The 20661-nt window shown below is 39.1% G+C and overlaps 1 protein-coding gene across 1 annotated transcript in view; it reads left to right on the top strand.

The window, feature by feature from the left end:
* VSTM4 (V-set and transmembrane domain containing 4) overlaps positions 1-17755 on the top strand; it is a 32206-nt gene extending 14451 nt beyond the window's left edge. The window contains exons 6-8 of the mRNA XM_005481255.4: positions 3371-3483; positions 4331-4392; positions 15142-17755. Coding sequence (XP_005481312.1) covers positions 3371-3483; positions 4331-4392; positions 15142-15267 — 301 coding nt within the window. The 3' untranslated portion in view covers positions 15268-17755. The remainder of the gene's footprint in view (positions 1-3370; positions 3484-4330; positions 4393-15141) is intronic.
* Positions 17756-20661: the final 2906 nt, after the last annotated feature.

Here is a 20661-nt window from a genome sequence, read left to right as displayed (position 1 = left end):
AACTCATTGCTGTTCACCTGCAAATTCCTTGTCTTGGAACTTAACTCAGCACATTTAGACCCAAAACCTACTGTCTAAATATCCATTAGGCTAAACTGATTAACTAATTTGCATGAGATTCTTGTCATTTAAAATTACTACAGTGCAAAATTCAGCCTTGATTAGAGAAGCTCAACTTCAACTCCCTTAGTGATATTTCAAACACAGGGTAGAGTCCACTTTCAAAATTACATTAATAGTCTGGTGTCTAAGAAATGTCTGTATTCCCACTGCAGTAATACCTAAGCATCTTAAAATATTTTATGTCCTGACATCAGAATGATATTTTTGCTTTTGATTGGAATCTAAAGCACAGCGGGCTAAATTATTTGCCCCAGGTCTCACAAAATGGCTGTGGTAGAAAAGAAAATTAAATCCAGATTTCCTGAGTATAACAAAGCAAATGTTTAGGTTTTGGGTTGCTACTTGACCAACAACAAATTAAAGAAAAAAAATGAGTTGACCAAAACCCATTTCTTTACCACATTTTAAAAATAACTACCTAAATAAAATAGTACAGTTATTTTTAGTTTTCCAAACCACCTAATTCAGTTTTCTGGTATTTTCTTTAAATATCCTTCTTCATATTATTTTCCTTGTTATTGGATCATTTTGCCAGTTTTTAGATCCAGAAACCCCCAGGAGGTGAAGCTTTGAAAGCAGGGACATTTTTTTCTGTCTTTCATATTTGTGTTGGCCTGAACTCTCTAGTACTTCAGTTACTGCTCTTCTGGAGATAAGTAATTGGGGGTAAATAAAGAGTTTTCCTCAGAAGGCTGTCCTTCTCAACACCTTGGCTCCACAGTGCCAATCTCACATTACAGGAGCACATTCTGCTACACAGAACCAGAATCAAGAATCCAGAAATCCCTGGCACCTTTTCACACAGCTCTCCTATCTGGAAAATATCCAAGTAACTTGAGTTCACTCAAGTGAATTTTTTGTCACCGCCCTGCAGACCTTTGACAAGAGAAAATAGCTGACTTAGATGACAACAGGAAGAGTGCCACGTCCTAGAATCTAATAAGGATAAGAAAGCAAAAATTCAGTAGTTTTCCAGGTCTGGCAACAGGTCTGGCCATGACCTTTGGGCAACTGCTGCCCTGTTCCATGATCATGACACATCTTCCACAGGATACTTCCCCAAACACCTTTATTATTCTTGCTCTCTATAAACTCATTAGATCCTTCAAGAAATGCACCATATGACAGCGTTGAAATAGAAGCCCAGGGGCTGAAGAAGGAGCTGGAGATAAAATACTAACTTTCCTTTTAGACATAGAACAAGACAAGCTCACAAAGAGGCAGTGTTTCAGGGCCAAGGAGTCTTTTCTGAGCCTCCTTGTTTGGTTTGAGGAGCTCAGTTCTGAGACAGCAAGTATAGTTATTGTATCTCCCAGAATTAGTTGACCCTGTGTGGCCCTGGCATTTAAAACAAACCTGCAAGTCTCAAATACATTTCTTTGTAGCTTCACTTTTTTGGCAAAGCAGGAATAATAACTAATGCAATGAATTGACACTAAGCTTTTTCATATATTGTGCCTAAATTTGTGTCATAACAACAGCATCTTTAGGCTACACATCTGCCTTAATGACCTTGGATTATTAAAACTAAAAATATTTTTAAAAAAGCATTCTCATCTCCTTTTTGGTAGTCTTTCTTCTTAGTAGTTTGCTGTTTGTACAAAGAAGCCAGGCAGAACAATTTCATTTTCTGCTGGTTTTAAACCATTTCATCTTGATTTTAGTATAGAAACAGATGGTTGTTGTGGGATAGGTTCATAGTTGAGCAGGAAGACTTAGAAAGAAATTGTTTCAGTCCAGCCCTCAGTTTACATAAAATATGATTTGTTTGTAAATTGTGAACATATTTTATTTTTTAAGCACTTTTTAGAAAGTTTAGCAGCCAAACTATGTTTTTGACTGAGTACATGAAGTAGAACTCAGGAATACCAGCAAACCAGAGTATTTTTGCAATCCACATAAGTGTAAATCCAGAGTGATTTTACCAGTGGTAGTGACATTCATTTGAATTTACAACTGTGTAAAATGTGTCTGTAATTTTGTTGTTCTTGTGTGGACAATAGCTGAGACATCTTAACTTTCATTAAGCCTTTTGCCCTGAATATTTTATTCTATTAATATAAAGAGAATGTTCCATTATGCAAAAGAATCTGGAGAGGAACAGGAGCTTGGGACAAATGATTTAAAATTCAGTGAACTAAGTGTTATCAGTGTTAGGACCATGGAGACCCTGGTTGTGTTCCATGGCACGGTGGAGCTCACAGCACAGAAGAGAAATGTCCCTGTTGAAGCTCAACCAAACTGCGCTAACCCCCCCAGGGTGAGCCCAGGGGCAGATGCAGCTGAGCAGCCTCTGCTTACCATGTCACCTCCATCACTGTAATCATCATAACTGAATGGTTTACACTCTCCCCACACCCCAGCTGTAAGTTAAGATTCCTTTCAGTGCCACTTAAGCCAGAACAATTTAATTCCCCTTTATCTGCAAGGAGGGAGCCCCTGCAGAGTCAGTTCCCACAGCTCAGTGACCCACAGTGACAGACACTGCAACCTGACTGCAGATCCAAGCCTGAATATCCAAAGCAGGGTTTTGATCTCAGCCTTTGGGAGGTGATAAGGGTAAAAAATCCAGCAGATAAGAGTCTGTTTACAGTATAGCTTGTATTCTTCCCTCATAGCTAAGAGCACCTTTTCAGCACAGATGTACTGGGGAATGCCTGATTAGAGAGTGGAGCAGAGCTCCTTGTTTTATATTCCCTGGGCACACTGGCCCCCTTGAAGAAGCCAGATTTTGCAGATGTGGGTTTTTGAGCTGCCTGAAGACATGCTGCATGGTCTCCTAGTCCCTCAGCCAGTCTTAGCCCAGAATCTGCATCAAAGATTTTGCTTTTCCATACTCTTCCCATGGGAGCTTATGCAACTATTGCAATCTGCCTGAGCCTCTGAGACTCAAGGGTAGCTGGGCAGAAGTTCACTCTGGGTGCAGCAGTGGGGTCATACATGCTTTTAAGGAATAGGTGCTGTGAAATTAATCTTGTTTAAACCTGACAGTCTGCATTTTCTATGCCAAGATGAGTGAGATTCTTTGAGTTTCTCAGCCATACTATATGGCTGAAAAAATGCAAAACCCAGAGCATTTCCAACCCCCATAAGAGGTTTTTCATGTTATACCCAGATCACATTCCAGGTTATTGGGCATAGACTCCCACAAGTGGAAGGTGATGTGTTTGCATGAACTCACAGGGACAAACTTTCATTCCCTCCATTGCCTTCATTTTCCCCTCACTTTTGGGCCTGTGCTTTGCAGCTCTGGTGAGACAGTTACCAGTGTGACGAGCATGTCCCCTCTACAGCCTAAGAAGGTAAAGAAAAAGAAGGAGAAAGATAAACTGGAGCAGCCACCAGCCATCCCAGCAAAAGGTATGAGAAGTATGAGAATAGAGGCACAGAGATATTTCAAATCCTGAGCACAGCCATGGATGGACAGCAGAGTGTGGGATGTCAGAAATCCTGCACTTTGCCACAATCTCTGCCTGTTCTTGCTCCCATCTCGGGGGGAGAAAATGCCCTGCACCTGCCGTGGCACAGGCTGGCATCTCCCTGCAGCTTTAGCCATCCTGAGATGCTACTCAGTGAGTCCAAGCAGGAGGTCTCAGCTCCCACTAACCAGAGGAGAGAGAGGAAACTCTAGAGCAATATTCACCCTCCTCAAAGAGAAGATTAAGGTTAGGCAAGTGAAATTACTTGTTGGGGATATTCTGAGGGAAGCCAGCACACTGTACTCTTTAAAACTGCCCATGCACTTGGGAAGTCAAGCAAACTGAGCAGATAAAGATCAGCCTCTTGGGGACTTCATTTTCCAAGAGGATTTGCAACTCTGGGGTCTGTCTCACAAACTCTTGGGTGTACTTTCTAAGCAACAGTGCCAGTGCTAAGCCAGTGGGAGAAAAGAGGGAAAGTACCTGAAGATTTGCTGTGGCTTAGGTCAAAAATTATCAGTTCCCAGGGAGTAAATTGCTCTAATGTTTGCATGCAAACAGCATGTCTTGCATATCAAATTCTTTAATTTTATGAATTTTTCTAATCCAAAACATTCATTATGTTTCCTTGTAAGATACCTGAAATATGGTTAAGTACATGCATATAAGTACATGCATTTGCTTCTAATTTGCTATTAATATGTGATTTATAGATTGCTAATACATATACTAAAAATGACAATTAATTATAATTATGTGAAATGATGCTTTAATATTTATTTTTGTAGCTCCAATTGCCAGTAATTTCCCAAAGCCCAAGCTCTTGAAACCTCAAAGAAAATTGATCCTGGTGAGTAACTTTCTATGACATAATTTTCTGTATATTCTTCTCTCTCAATACAAATGCTGTAATGTTGCCAGAACTCTAGGTTCGGACATTATAAATTTCCTTAAAAAATCATACAGGTCGTTCTTTTAAAAAATAATATTTTTTCAAATGATGAATCATCTTGGTTCTTTTCATTTTGAGCATTATGTTACACTGGATTATGTTTTCCAGCTTTCTAACAGTTGTCATGTCTATAAACTTGGCCTGTCCTTAAATGAAACCTGCTATTCATTCTCACGTGCTTCTAGCAGCTGGTGTTTTGGAAAAAAAAACCAGTTATTGACAGAATCATAACTGTACTGTTCACACTTCTTTTGAGACTTTTCAAGTGAGAAATGAGGAGCCATATTCTGCACTTCATTGGTGTAAGTCAGAAGTGCCTTGAATTGCAGGAATAAGATGAATATATATAGCTCATACTAAGGAAAAAACCTTCATATGACAGTTTCTCTTGGGTTTCTCAAACAAGTTTCTGTTTGAAAAATAGCCTTGCAGATATGTGCCAGACAAATCAAAGGGATGTTTCTCTGCTTTCGTATCAAAGTAGTGCCTGGACAAGACATCCAGTGGTAATAGAGTGACACTTTTATACCAACTCACTTCAGATGCCTACAGCTGCTGTGGCCTGCTCTGTTCTCTTGTAGGCAATAAAAAGAGAGATGAGTTAGAGTTGTAGCCTGATGCTCCTGGTAATTCAGACTACTGCTCTGAGTTGCCTTTTGGGAATCCTTTCTTCCTTCTCTGACAATAGAGATCAACTTTCTATATTAGGTGAAGGTGGGTGCCTAAAACTATGCCACTGGAATAACTCAAATGCCATGTGATGGTTTCACTTTCAGGTGAGGCTTTGAACTGGGAGCCTTCCCACCAATTGTCAGTAAATAACTTCTACTTTTTACAGCCCTGGATACCTGGTCATAATGCCAGGTGACTTGAGAACAGCTCAGCTAATACCTGAGGCAATTTTACTGCTTGAGTATGGAGCTCATTGTTCCTCTACTGGTCCTGCTGGGATTGCCCCTCAGCCAGGCTCTGCTTTTGCAGGTCAGGCTGTGGTAGAGGAAGAGGCAGAGTTTTAAAACTCCATGAAAAAGGCTGACATGTGGCAGGCCAAAGCTATGCTAAGAGGACAAAGACACAGTTGAGAGCACTTGGCACCATGGGTGAGAGCCACCCTTTGCTGTGCATCCAGAGTAAATCCCAACACCTGGGCACATCAGTAATCAGGCAGCCTTCAGCCCTCTTAGGAAAAATTCTCACCAGTTAAAGCGCTCAGATCCTTCCTGCAGGTCAATAAAGCACATCAACACACTCTGATCTTGAAGGAAATCTGTTTCCAGATACTTTCTGGAATTATTCCAAAGATAGCCCTCAAATAGCCATTGCTCTTCCCTTCCTGCTACACAACACCTGTGAAGGTCCAAACACTTTGGAGGTGAGAAGGAGCAAAGCCTTTTCAGACAATGAAATCAGCTTTGTCTCCCATAGCACAACTGAGGGTCCCCACACTGCAGGCAGACAGCAAACTCTGTCCCAATGCCTCGCTGTTGGACTGCAGTCAGGCAGCTGTTTCCATGTGTTGCTCTCCTCCCTTCCCTGTTTCACTTCAGAGTCCCCCTGGAGAGATGAAGCAGCCCCCAGACAATTCACAATTTATGGACTTGAGTTAGTTTTAAATTAAAAAGTGATGCAACAAATACAGACTCACCTAGCTATAAAGTGCATTAAGGGACAAAGTAAACAAAGCCAAAGTCAGTCTGTAAGGCGCATTCAGAATCTGAGCAGGGCACTTCACAGAGCAGTTTCCCAAGTCTGTTCCTCTTACCTCCTTTTACAACACAGTTGTCTATGTTTTTGTATTCTCAGGAAAAAATGATCCATACTTTCTGCTTTTAAAATACTTTTTTTTTTCAGTGAGGAAAATGAAATTAATTTGAACTTGAAGAAGTTTAAAGAAAGATAAAAATACAGAAAATACAGAGAAAAAGACATATAAAATACATCTAAATGAGACTATTTTTAATTTTAGTAAACTTGCCTCTCTATTTTAATTCTCAAAATATTCTCAGATTTTAAATTTTCCATCTGCTTTGGGGCAAAAAAAATTATCATCATCCTGCCAAATCTCTGCAGGATAAAATAACCTTTTCTTTCCAACTGTAATGATTGCACAGCTGGTGTCTACACTAGGTCTTTTTTCACTGATGGCACACTTACCATGTAATCACTACTCCAAAGACAGACACAAATTGCTGAGTTTCTGGGCTACTTCTGCATCTTTCCTGTGCAACCCAAGGAAGAGACTATATTGGGGCACCAGGAGAATATTCTAGAAAACTTAAGCTAACAAGCTAGAGTATAAAGGAACATTACAAAATAATTCCAGTGTTTTGGGAAATTTTTTGTAATAGCCTAAATACCAGCAAAATTATTTCCAGAGGACATATGCTTTTGGTTTCTTGAAAGATGTTTATAATAAGCTAGAGAATTTCTTTTGTTGTTAACGTGCTAGAGTGGGTTGCAGTATAATTTTACAAGAACACAATAACCTGGATAAAATATGGACATAATCTCAATGAAAATTAAAAAAAAAGAGAGAAAGCCTAATACCAAGTTCAATTGCACAGCTTTGAGCAAAGCCTTTTAAATACACTGCTTAAGTCATATTGCTTTTGCTTTAGCCAGAATAACAATTCTATGCTCCCCCTGTTGCAGAAATATTCCCCATCAGTGTCATTCTCTATTAGCATCAATGAGAAATGTGTACAGATCAAAGGAAATAGAGATGCTGAAATTCAAAAAGGGATGTTTTTTATAGCATGCAAGAAGCACAGAGAGTCATTACGAAAAAGAAAATTCTGGGGGCCCACAAACTCTTCTCTCTAAGGGCTGTTCTGCTCTAGCTTTAAGTACTTAGCCCTTTGAGTTGGTAGAGATAAATCTTCTACTTCCTCAACCAAATTTTCTGGTAAGGCTTTCATTGCCTCATAGAGATTAGCTGTCATAGCCCAAGAGTGTCAGTTACAGAACATCATCTAAATGAAAAGGCTTTAGTGTCTTCATGAAGGTTTAAACCATCAATCTGAGGAGCTCCTGTATGATTCACTACAACCAATGGAAAGGATGCAACTTCAGGTTGGATCAAACTTTCAAATCTTTACTTATGCAAAATTTTTGTTGACTTCATCATTTTCACTCTAAATTTTAAAGGGAGGAATATCTGCTCAGATAAGACAGGCTGTAGGGAATCTTCTGATCCTGCCACTGGCATGTGCACTCTGCTATATCATATAAATATCACACTTTGAAATCAGGTATAAATCTCCTCTATTACAAATTATCCCTTGGGCTTTGTTCTTCAGACACATCCATGTAAGTGTCACAGTCCACAAGAGTTGGCTTCTGCTGTTCCTACGCTGACCAACACCTTGAGTACCCTCTCTGTTGAACAGAGTGTATCTGGTTGTTCCCCAGCACAGAGTACATGTTGTTCCTGTGTGACTTGTGGAGCAGAGTGCTCCCAGTGACCATGGTGCTGAGCTGTTTAAGAGAAGCACACTTCTGCCTTCAGCTCAGACAGCATGGACAGCACTGGTTATTTCAGCATGGACTGGATCACCAGTGGCTCAGGAGTATGTGGTTACTGAGATCTGCTTCTGATGATGATGATGGAAAAGCTGCTTGAGAAACAGGAAGGGAAGGGATTATGGTTATCTAAGGCAGAGGGATTCTGGCAGTCAGTATTTTGCACAACTAGTAGGATTCCTCAGTAGTCTTAACTGTATGTACCATTGGCCCTTCCCTTGATAAAGAAAAGGGAAGTGAAATACATCTGCTCAGTCATTTGTAAATTCTGAAGCTGGGAGCAGTCAGGTCTTCCCTTCTACTGGATGACTTTAAATTAAAAGCTGTGCCACCCTCTATGAGAAGAGTTTCTTCTTCCACATGTAACAATGAGTGATGATTTAAGCTCCCAGTTTCTTAAAGGCATTATTGATGTCCACAGACTTCCAGTAAGAACATACATATGATATACAAAGGGGTGGTGAACAGTTCTTCCCTTGACTCCTGTTATTCTTTAATAATTCCATTCAGTCTTCATAATTCCTCTCTCTGTAAGATGAATAATTTTTTTTTTCAGCTTCTCCATAGATTGTGAGATGTCCATAGGACATGAATATCATTTGCACATTCAGGTTGGCACTTGGAACTCAACATACTCAAAGCTTCTGAGTTATTCTTGCTTCCCCATTCAGATTCAAGTTGCTATCTTTACTGCCAAGAAGGAATAATTTGTATAAATATGTAAAATTACTTGTTGGATCAGTGTTGAGGCTTGTGTATTTACAAAATGCCACAGTAGATGATTTTTGTGTTGCTCCAAACATTTGGAGTAACAAAAGTGTCACCAGTGAAGTGAAAACTTAATTACTTTGTTGGCTTTTTTTTAATAATAAGAAGGAATCAGCCTGATTTCCAGCAATGCTGGTTTAGAGTCTAGAAATAACTATATATGCAACTATGAAAGCTATAGAGCATTAGCAAAGGTGAGGATTCTCTTCCCCTAAAACCCATTCAGTGGGACTTATCAAATCATCTTCGTCCCTGACTCTGTAATCATAACTTCTGTGAGATTCAATAACAAAATTTAGATGCAATGGTGAATGAGCCTTCACAAACTGTTGTAGATATTGTTCTCAGGGAGTGTAGGAAACGTTTCATGCTATAGGGAGTAAAACCCAGGCGTCTTAATGGGAAAAACCTTTTTAACTGATAATGCCACTAAAAGACATAATTATTACTCTCCATATTTTCCAATGTCATATTTCTTAGCTTTAGCACTGAATGTCTTTCTTGATATCTCAACACTCTTACTGGCCAGTAGATGGATTTTTAGAGGATAAGTCATTTTGCAGATCTAGCTTCAGAACTTCTGCAGAAGTAATTTCTGAAGCTCCTCTGTTACAGGGGAATCTCTGGCTTTCTGCTAGCAATCAAGTCACTGGCATTGGTAAACACTTGAAGCTCTTAAAAAAAGGAATCTTTTCCTGACTTCTGAGTTATGGTACAATCTTAATGAGGAAGTCATTCCACTGAAGTTCACAGGATTTGAGCTTCACTGTATCTGTGGCCCTCAGGAGCACCACTGATTTTAGCAGAAGAAAGGCCACATATTTTAAAGGGAGGGATTTTCCAATGTAGATTAAAAACAGGACTGTCAGATCGTTTTCTCTCTGAACCCACAGTGAGTTTTCTCCTGCCTGACCCCACTGCCAGCATGTGCTTTCCCCAGTCTCTGGTGGCCCAGGCAAGGGACTTGCAGCCCATCCACCATACATGCTGGATCTTTGCTCCAGCACATCCTCACTTTCACCCCCATCACTGACCCTTCAGTGATGGCCAAGCTGGCAGCCATATCCCACCCCTCCACAGCTGTAAAAACCAGATGCTTTGAAAAGGAGATATGCAGAGGAGATGATGGGCTACCCCCTTTCCCTCAGGCTGCGCTCAGCATGCAGTTTCCACCCTTCTGGGCATGAACAGAGACAGCCAACAATCTCGTCCTGTGGAAATAAGCCCAGTCAGTTGGCCTGGGGAGTCCTGTCTCAACACTTTCTGATGGAGTGTGCTCAGCAGTGACACTGGATGCTCCTGAGCTGTGCCATCTGGACAATATCTGCATTTTTTTCTGTGGAGCTTTTTACCGACTGTGACTACAAAACAGGATGTTTCTCAAACATTAAAGGAAAAAGGCCAAAGAGTCAGGTTTGGCTTTTGTAAGTGAAAGGGAGAGAAAAATAATGGTAGTTCCAGAGTGTGCTGGCTAAGAAGAGCTCTTTCATGGCAGTGGGGCAAGGCTGCTTGCTTGGTGCTGTGGAATAACCTGGCAAGAAGTGCAGTTCCTAGGGACTGGATCATACAGACAGCAGCACCTCTTGACTTTGTGCCTTTCCCATTTGCACTTCCTGCAGCATCCCTGGGCACCACATGTCCACCCAACAGCAGGCATGGCTGGGCCACATGTGGCAGTTTGCCATGGACTGGCAATCACACAGCAAACATCTGCAGAATTGGCAGGGTTTTGTCCTTGCTGACCAAGCCATTCACTCATGAGTGCAGGACATGCCACTGAGGGTGGAGTTTCATTTTCAAGTGTTACTGCAGGAAACCAGAGTGACTAAAAATACTGTGAAGCTCTGACTAGAATTTCATAGAATGGCTTTAGAAGGGACCGTAAAGATCATCTAGTTCCAACCCCCCTGCCATGTGCACAGTTTGGACATATTCTTGTTAAATCCAGAAAAGTCAGAGCCGAAAATTCAATTTCATCTATAGTTTTTTTTTTTTTCCAGTGTAGAAGTCTCTGTATCGTATCTCAAACAAAAACTACATTACATGTGGATTATATAGACACTGAATTCAAAGGGGAATGTTTGCAGCAATAGCCTCTAAAATATTTAAGACTGAAATGAACTTGGAAGTCAGGCCTTTTCTGCTTATTTTTGATAGTAAACTAAAAATTCACATTCAGTTTGTCATCTCCATGATAATATGTGTGGTCATGGAACTGATATTGCAGCAGTCTCTAAGTGCAAGTTGGCAGCAGCTGTTTTTCCAGAGAAGTTAAATTTAAGGGGTTATTATTTGCATGTTTTCTTCATAAGTAATCACAAATTTAGATGACAATAGTCTTAGTTAAAACTTCAAGAACTTTCAAGTCTGACATTGCTCACAGTAAACATCCTTGAGGCTGCAAAGAAACAAACTAGCTAAGGCTGCAAAGAAACAAACTAGCTAAGCCTGGCAGGAGCAAAATTGACATTCCTGGTAATTACGAAATAAAATTCAGAATAATTTTGATTAAAACCCCAAACTTTCTAATTAATTTCTAATACATTCATATACTAGACAAACCCAATAAAAACAAAACTATATGTACACATACTTTAGTGTCTTTTACATATTCACATGATAAACCTTGTAGATTGCTTAATAAGAAAAATGTTCCTATAAGTGAACTCTTTTGAATAGTTGCCAGTGGGAAGCCTTGTGACTGGAATAAACTAAAATTAAACTGGAAGAAGCCTGGAAGACGAATCATTTCACATTTGCCAGAAGATACACTGGAAAATCATAACTCTTCCCAATTTATATTTTGGCAAACTGTATGATCCCAAGATGAGAAAACAGACATACAAGATAAATACTATATCTAGGAATGCCACACTGGAATAGAATCCTACTTGAAAAAATAATTTCAATATTATTTTAGAGCAATGATGCAATTTTTTATTAAAGGATGTTGTAGCCCTAGAAATTCCAGTGAACTCCTAGAGGAAGATCCAGGACAGAAAGAGAGGGGTGGATAGCCAGTCATTCATTGTCTCTTCCTCTTCTGCCCTACCCTCCCTCCCACCTGTACCACCAGTTACTGAAGTCACACAATTGTTCCAGAAAGAAGGTTCCAGGTTAACACTGCCAAGACAATGTCCAATCCTAATGAGAGATGAAATTGTAGAATTAGGGGGTTTTTTCCCCTGTCTGCTCAAAAAAGTTGGTTTTGGACAAACAAACCAGCAAAATTGAATTAAACATGTGGTTGATAAATGAAGTGCAGAGGAGTGTATGGAATAAAAACCTGGCTACCATAGGTATTTAAAGTGCTGTTGGCTCCCATGCACTGTTATTACACATCTTTTGCTGAAAACTGTATACCTTTCACAATTTTGAACCTCCTGTGTGTTTCCTCATATTTTCAATCAAATTATTACATACTAGAAATATGCATAAGGGAAATTATTCTACACATTTTATGGTGTGCTGTTGCTTGTAGCAGTAATTGAAGTACCTTTTCCACTTATGAAAGTACTAATTTTATTTGGTTTTATTGCTTTTCTAGATGCAATTATTTATTTAGTGTGTTTTGGCTTTATTAAATTATGTTTACTATAGGAACATCATAAAAATGTATGAAAGCAACACATCAGCCACTACTGCCCAATGACTTATTTTGGGGAATCTAGTGTTATTTTTCATATCCAAACATAATAGAATAAGGTAAGAATAAAGAGATAATCTACACTGGAAAACAATGCAATTTTGAGATAATATAATAAAACACCTGGACAATATGATTTCATAAATCTTACTTCTAAAATTTACATGAGCTGGGCGTTAGAGTGGCTATTTTAGGACATGCAGCATTTTCTAAATGGAAACATAACAAGAAATATGATTAAACAAAGGGGAAAGCATATACAGATTTAGCTTGTCCTGAACAACTGGTTCCTGCAGAACAATGAAAATATTTCTACCTCAACAGATGTCTGCATCAGACTTAGGAAATGTAGAGTTTTACTCTGGCAGTGACCAACAGCTTTGTTTCAAAAGTTTTATCAGATTCATTTTTAGGGGGCTTTCCACATGCAATGTATTATTATGCATTGAAGTGACATTAAAGCTGGCAGCAAAATTCTCAATACCTTCACACAGAAATTAAATGTATTGTCATAGACTGAAAATAAAATCTTTAGCATCTGTTGGTGTTATTGTGGTGTCCACCCTCAATGTAACTCCTGTATTTAGCTTCTGTTATTAGCATGACTGAATAGATAGGCACTTATCATTTGAAATCTCAAAAGGAATCTCTGACTTAACATAAAAGTAGAAAAAAAGACATTAAATGCCTAGAAAATGAGGCTAATACTTTCAGGATAGAAAGAAGAGGGTAATATAAATTTTTTTCAGGCATCACATCAGTTGACCAAGATTTTTTTTCAAGTCTTTAAGCCAAGGCCAGGATAGGAGAGATGTCCTTCTAAACATTGTGGTTCAGTTCAGTTCTAATATATTAACAAAGAAAATGTATGTTTAATTTCTCTTACAGTCAAGACCTGTCTGGATCCACAGGAATTCCTTTTATCATTACACCAGGGAATTCAGTGAATGCAGGAAATGTTCTGTCTTTTCAACAGCAGAGCATTTTATAGCAAACGAGGACCAGAATTTGAGATGAAATAGAGCAACACATGGAAGGGAGGGAAGACAGAGTGACCAGTGAAATGCAAAGTGCCAGCCCTGCAGGCAGTGCTCTGCAAAGGGCTTGTACTCACATGGCACAGATGGGCTGGCTTCAGCAGCACCACCTGCAGCAGCAGCAGCTGCACACATTCTTGAGCATTTGATCTGCAGGGAAGAAATAAGATCAAATGAATGCTGGAAAAGTGTAAACTTTTTCACCCTGATGTACAGAACTTGAAATGCTAAGTGTGAGCAACTGTCAAGGCAACAGGAGAGGATTCCAGAGCAGTGCAAAGGACAGGAAGCAGGGGAGCACAGGGGCTGATTTCAGAGGGTATTAGATGTTTATCTTTTTAGGCAGAAGACAATACAATACTTATTCAAACACATTTCAAGGAAACAGAATTTTTTTGTATTAAATCAGAAATAAATAAGCAATAAATAAAATGTGAAACTTTTGGCCTTGGCAAATATTTACAATTTCTTCCTAACATTTAAGTACTGTGTGGAAAATCTTGGGTTATGAACTTTGAAACTTTATGAACTTTAAAAGTTCAGTTTTGAGTTTACAATTGCCATTTCTTAGTCTGAGAAATGCAGCCTTTTCATGGTTACTTCTTGTGACTGCAAAAATTTGCTTGGCTGAAATGTTTCGGTTTTTAAATTGTCTTCTACACTTCAACTTGAGGACACCAGTTATTTGGGTAGAACACAGTACTCAAGAAAATAAAGAACAAATTCTCCACTTGTTCTTCACTTGCACAGGGCTGTAGAACTTAGCCCTTTTTCAGACAGCATAAACCTCAATCTTCTACAGATAAAATTAAATCCATTTCAAGTACTGAAGGTCTCATGCAATTCCACAGCAACTCTTTGATTTGTTGCTACATTTTCTGAGGTGAATTAGACATGAACAACCCACTCCCAACTGTGAGCAAAACACATACAGGAGCACAATACAAGATTTTCCTCCTCTAAACCACCTGAGTCTGGATGAAGCTGCAAATAGCAGTAGGCAGCTTCTGCCACACATGATAAATTTGTTCAGTAAATTTTATTGACCGTCTCCCTTAGCTAAATTTTATAGTTTTAAGTCAAATTCAATCATGGTAATACAGCAAACAGTTTTGGTGGAATGGCCTTTGTTCTAAACTCTGAACTCATCTACAGCTTGGCAAAAGTGGTGAAATTCCACTGGAATGGCAGTAATTCTATCCAGTTTTTTCTGCCTTCTCTGTATTTTTAACATTTTTTGGTTCTGTTAATAAATATACTGAGAGGCTCTGTGAGTGGCTGTGATTAGAGATGTAACTGGTCCAAGGTTTACAGCTGGAAAGCACATCTGGCATATATCTTTAAAATTGTGAAGTCTGCAATAAATAAAATTGGGAAATTTAGTGTTAAGGAGGCTGAACATTTTGCAAAAATACATCTTTCAAATCTTTAATATTTGAATTGTCAAAATAGTCTGTTAAATCAGAAGCAAATCTGAAAATCCTTCTTAGCCCTGTTTCCTATTTTTAATATTATTTTTATTTCATCTTCTATGAATTAGCTCTAATGCAGAGTAAATTGCTTAACAACATAGTCGAATTGGAATGGGTGAGAGAAGAACTATACCCAATATTATAAAATATGTGCATTCAATGGCAACGGCATTATAACAAATTTGTTGGTTCTGTTTTGCAGCCAAAAATTGCAGAGGAGAATTTAACATATGCTGAACTTGAACTGATGAAGCCAATTCAGGAAGCCAAAGGCATTTCCAGTATGACAGTCTACGCACAGATACTCTTTGAGGAGAACAAGCTGTAATAGTTCGTGCCTGTATAAATGTCCTTTGTCTGTGTTCTATTTAATTCTTACCATGCTGTTTATTTATAAAAATCATACAAATGTCCTTATTTTTTTATTTCCATTCATGCATTTCTGTTTTTCTGTGAGATGTCTAAACATGATGTAGTTGAAGGTAATCATAGAAAAAGCAGCTGGCCAACAAGTGACATTCCAGAGATACCTTTGTGGTGTTCCATGCCTCTGTTGGAAATGGACTGAAGGTCCACCTGGGGCATTTTTAATACTAAACATTATTCTTTCTTTAATGCTGATGTGATGGGTCCAGCTGCCAACATCAGTATCTTAGCAGGCCTCATGAGGACAAACAGCAGGATCCATACCCATCAACCTGCTACTGAAGGGAAAGACCACTGACCAGGAAAATGGCCACTTTAATGCATTTCACCCCATCAGAAAAATAATAACCCAGTAAAGCTGGGACTTTTTGCTACAGCCAAGGAAAAGCTAAAATTGCTTTTTCTACTTCTTTTCCCCTTCTCTAGAAATATTTGAAAAGGTTTGTGCTCTGTGTTTTCAAATTCCCTTTCTAAATGACATTGTCTTTAAAAACTTACGTTACTTTTAGTATAGCTTGAAATAAAATATTTCAAAATAATCTGAAGGGAACATTTATAGTTAAACCCCCATGATTTAAGGAAGAATATTCATAGCTTGAGAACATCTCCCATGACTTGATTTTTTAGAATTCTGATTGGGAGTAGGAAAAACTTGATAGTGAGTAAAAAACTGAGAGAACCAGGACACTGCTTTTGGTCTTAATTTAGTGTGGTATTTCCAAACCAAAGTTCCCTCCTGTAGCCTGCACTAATGAGATGCTGATCTAGAGGAAAAAAATACACAGCTTCTCCTTCTGTATGGAACAGATTCTGTAAAGCCCTGCTGACTGGAGTTATTTCTTTGGAAAGACCAGGGCTCAGAAGACAGGGAAATGAGCCTAATATCAGGTTACAAAATAAAATTCCTCTTTCCTTACCTCTTGATAACTGAGAAGGCATTCTTCATTTTCCTTTGATACACGTTCATAGAAAATGAGCCATTCTGTGCCACCCGGGCATTTCAGTCATGAAGAGTAGCTGGACTGTGTTTTCAAGCTTGTGTATCTTCAATGTCTAAATGTCCCCAAAGCTCAGTGATAATTAAAATACCTAACATCTTTCAGCTCTTGCGAGGCTTTAACCCTTGAGTAACTGTGCAGTTCATGGAGATGTAGAAGCTTGGGCTCTTTAGGTCACCATCAGATGATGGAGAGCCGATACTTGGCACGTGCCAGCTCCTCTCCAGGTCTGTGAGGGAGCTCCATGACAGGCACTCATTCAGCAGTATCTAGTGTGGATTTTGGAGTAGCACTCCTTGGGTTCTGGAGTCATAACTAAGATGGCCCAAGCTGCTTCTTCCTTTACAGGTCACAGCCCTTCAGGGATAGAGCAGCTTCTCACCCGGGCCCAGAGCACAGCTGGGAATCACCACAGGAACACCTGTGCCCTTGTTCCTGCTACTACATGGGAGTGCAGGAGAGGTGGCAGGACAATCAGGGATGGGGACAGACATCCAAGGGCACCCATGTGACAGAGCACATCACTGCCTTTTGGAGGGATTCACCAGAATAAGCAAGTCTGTGTAAACTGCTTTTTAACTTTTTTGAACAGTAGAGGTAGAGATTAGGCAGCACACATAATCTGCTATTGTCTAGCCAGGATCTGTAAATATAAAATGCAGTCATCTTCTTCCACACTGGATAAAAATCTCTTCTATAAAAAGGGATTTAAGAAAAGTTTATCAGGCTGACCATTATGTACAGTACTAATTCCAATTCTATTCCTTCATCAAAACAGTTCTTTCCAAACTAAGGCCAGCTTTCATCAATAGATTTGTTAGTAATTATTTGCATTTTTAATGTCTGCATTTGTGAGCTGTCAAAAATTATGTTTGTTTCACTTTTGCATTATCCCAGGATTTAATCACCCACCAAAAGGGCATGGTATCTTTTCTTGTTCTCTGATCAGGTGTTGGACTTCCAGTTAACACAGCAATCAACTCATTGACTAAAACCAAACTGGTGCTAATGAGTGATTCAACATTCAGGGATCAATTTTGGAACATCCTGACTGACTGTTCAGTGAGGACATCTGTAATGCAGACAGCTGTTCAAAAGGCCTTAGACAAATAGAGAATTTATTAGTTGCTATTTTGGAATTTAAAATCCTAACACATTAATGATTTGACCACTTAACTGTGAAAACTTTCAGATTTGGTTAGAAACATTTCTTTTGCATAGAGCTGACCATTGTGCCCATTGTTCAGAAGAATCTTCTACTGCATATTTATGACCAGCATGTTAATGAATACCATTCTTTATGTATTAATATCCTATATATTCTTGTTTGTGTTTGATATCTAATTCCCAAAAATAATAGTTAATTGAACTGAATAAATTACCTTTTTTGTAAGATTTGTTGTCTTAGTCTCTCTGTAGGGTTTATTGCTTCCTAGAGAGGGATATTGCTTCCTCGATTGAAGGACATGTCTTTATCTCTTACACAGCATTTAGAAAGTCGCAGTATTTGGAATTGAATTCTTCATTCGGCAGACAATTCCAGCTTTTTAAAATGTTTTCTGTTTGGAACTGATTTCAGGAGGCAGCAGAGTCCTGAAAGGCAACAGACCAGCTGAGTGAAACAAGGCCAGAAATATTACTCAGGAGAACACCCGTCCTCCCAAGAAGACATTTCCTATATCTTTTCTTAAGGAATGTCCACCTAGATTTAATAATGTCAGATCATATCACTGGGGAAAGGAAAAATACCATCTTGCAATGAATTGCATATCTGTAAGTGTCAAAGCAGCCCACTGAAAGACTACAGAGAAGAAAATTTCATTGAGTGTAATATGCTTTAGTGTGAGAAATGCAGAATAAATGGATTTAACTCCTTTTAAGAGGAATTGCAAGGCCAAATGAATCCCTGGCCTAACTCTCTCTGGCTTTAGCAGAGCAGCAGCAGAGCTGAAGGTGGCCCACAGTTCTTTTATGACAGGAGTTCCCATGAAGACTCTTAGTACCTTATTAAGCAGCAGTTGGAGTCTGTTGAGTCACACTATTTTGGTTACTCCTTCTGTTTTCATTGGTAAAAGATGGCTTTGTGCAGAAATCTTAACAAATACAGCTCTATTAGCTTCACACCAATTTAATATCAGATTGTTAAATGTTAATGTACTGCACCCTATAGCTTTAAATAGAATTAGATATGTTTACAGCTTTGGTTAAATGCACCTTGTTCCTCCACATTAAATTTTATTACTAGAATCCTCCATCAGCAAATAGGAGTAAATCATATTAGTGTCACAGGCTGTGTGGGGGTTGAATCTGCAGTCCAAGGAAAAGGTATTTTATTACTCTTTATTACAATTTTCTAATTGGTAGGTGTGGTCAGCATGTCATTATCTCTGCAATTGCAAGCAAATAATTTGTTTTAGTATAACTGCAACGTAATTGTGGGGTTCTCTTCATTAAAAAGTTCAATAAACTCGTGTCCTTAGCCAAGGTTTGGCCAGGAGCTGCTGGCAAAGAAGGACTCTGACCAGAAAAGATTGCATTTACTGTTTAATCTGTAGGTTAAATTCTGTTTTTAGAGGGCTTCTCCAACACACTCAGGTGAGTGGCATCCAGGTTCCAAGATCCTTTTTGGCTTCAGTCGAACCTGCCAGGGTAAAAGATAAAATTCCTAAATTTTACTGCATAATAAGTAGTCATCTGAGTTTTCTGCACTGATGTGAAATGTGCTCATTCCATGTGCTTTGTTTCATCAGCAGGTTCCATTCCATTTTTCTGCCTTGGTTGGGCTGATCAAAAGACTGCATGTCAGTGGAGGGCTCTTGCCTAGCAATGGGCATTTCAGGAATCCTCCTGTCTTGGCACCTTGTTGTGTCTATCTTGTTCCTTACCCACATTGCTGGGCTGTTTCCAATCATTGAGCAGCTTTACACATCTCTTTTCCCTGAACTAGTCCTGTGGGGCTGAAGCTGGAGAGTTAGGCCAGGGATTAATTTGGCCTTGCAGTTCTTCTTAAAAAGAGCTAAATCCATTTATTCTGCACTTCTCACACTAAAGCGTATTATACTTGGTGAAATTTTCTTTTCTGTAATATTGCAGTGGGTTGCTTTGATACTTATAGATGTGTAATTAATTACAAGATGATGTTGTTCTTTCTCCAGTGATGTGACCTGACCTTATTATATCAAGGTGCACATTGCATAAGAAAAGTCAAGAATCATGGGCTAAGTGCTCAGGTCAGAGGAAGGTCAACAATTTTGCTATTCAGCTGTAATTTTCTACATGGCACCTCTTCATCTTAAAGGGTCCTGCTTTGCAAATATACTCTGCTCTCAGAGGAAAATATGCCCTTCGAATCCCTCAGACAAACATAGCTATGCTCACTTCTACTTCCTCCTTGCTTGCTCTCAAAGAACAACCAGAGGATAGAAGAATTAACACAGAAGCCAAAATTAGTAAATCACCACGCACATGATTACAGCAAATGGCAAAGGCCGCTCCTATGCATCACTATAAAAAATAACACTAATTGGGATGCTTTGCAATTTCCTCTACAACCCATAATTAGGTTAGATAAGAAACTAGCAGTGTCTAAGTGCTATAAATGTCTAAATTAAGTTATTTTGAAAGTGCTTGGCACTTTGACATTTGAGAGTTCAGAGTAATTGGGGTATTGAAATAAAATTGCTTCTGTTATTTAAAAGGTCATTATCTTCTTCGAGTAGATATATAAGGACTATTTTCTACTCTACTGAGCTGGTCTATTTGGTTCAATTAGACCTGCTTCAGTAGATTTCTAGTGGGCTTCCTCCCACTTATCAGAGCCCCAGCACTGGCACAGAGAAGGGCCTGTAAATATACAGCCCAGATATGCAGTATATATTCAGCTCATAATCAGGCTCTGAAGAGCCCCCATGAACACCACAGGCTGCTACACAACAAGGTGACAAATGAGTCCTGACACAACAAAAGCCAACAAATGCTGGCTGAAGCCAGCCTGCCAGGCAGACAAAGGCTTTGGAGTAAATCAGGATTTCACCTTCCCAACCAAATAATCTCACAATCTGGCAGCAGCTCTGGTTATTTCCATAACTACTGGAATTCCTGGTTTACAGCATCCACAGTCCCACTGTCACACAAAGCCTTTTCCTTGCTTACTAGATCTTGTACTCTGCAACTGTGTAAGTCAAAGAGGGGAATTTAAATGACTCCACCTTGACTACATTTGATTTTGGTCAGTCCAGCAGTGTCAGTAAATTAAGAAGTAAAAGACATTGACATTGGCTGAAGAGACTTAACTTACC

The sequence above is a fragment of the Zonotrichia albicollis genome, chromosome 7 (genome assembly GCF_047830755.1).
Source record: "Zonotrichia albicollis isolate bZonAlb1 chromosome 7, bZonAlb1.hap1, whole genome shotgun sequence".
NCBI lineage: Eukaryota > Metazoa > Chordata > Aves > Passeriformes > Passerellidae > Zonotrichia > Zonotrichia albicollis.
This window is presented reverse-complemented; position numbering and strand designations above follow the sequence as displayed.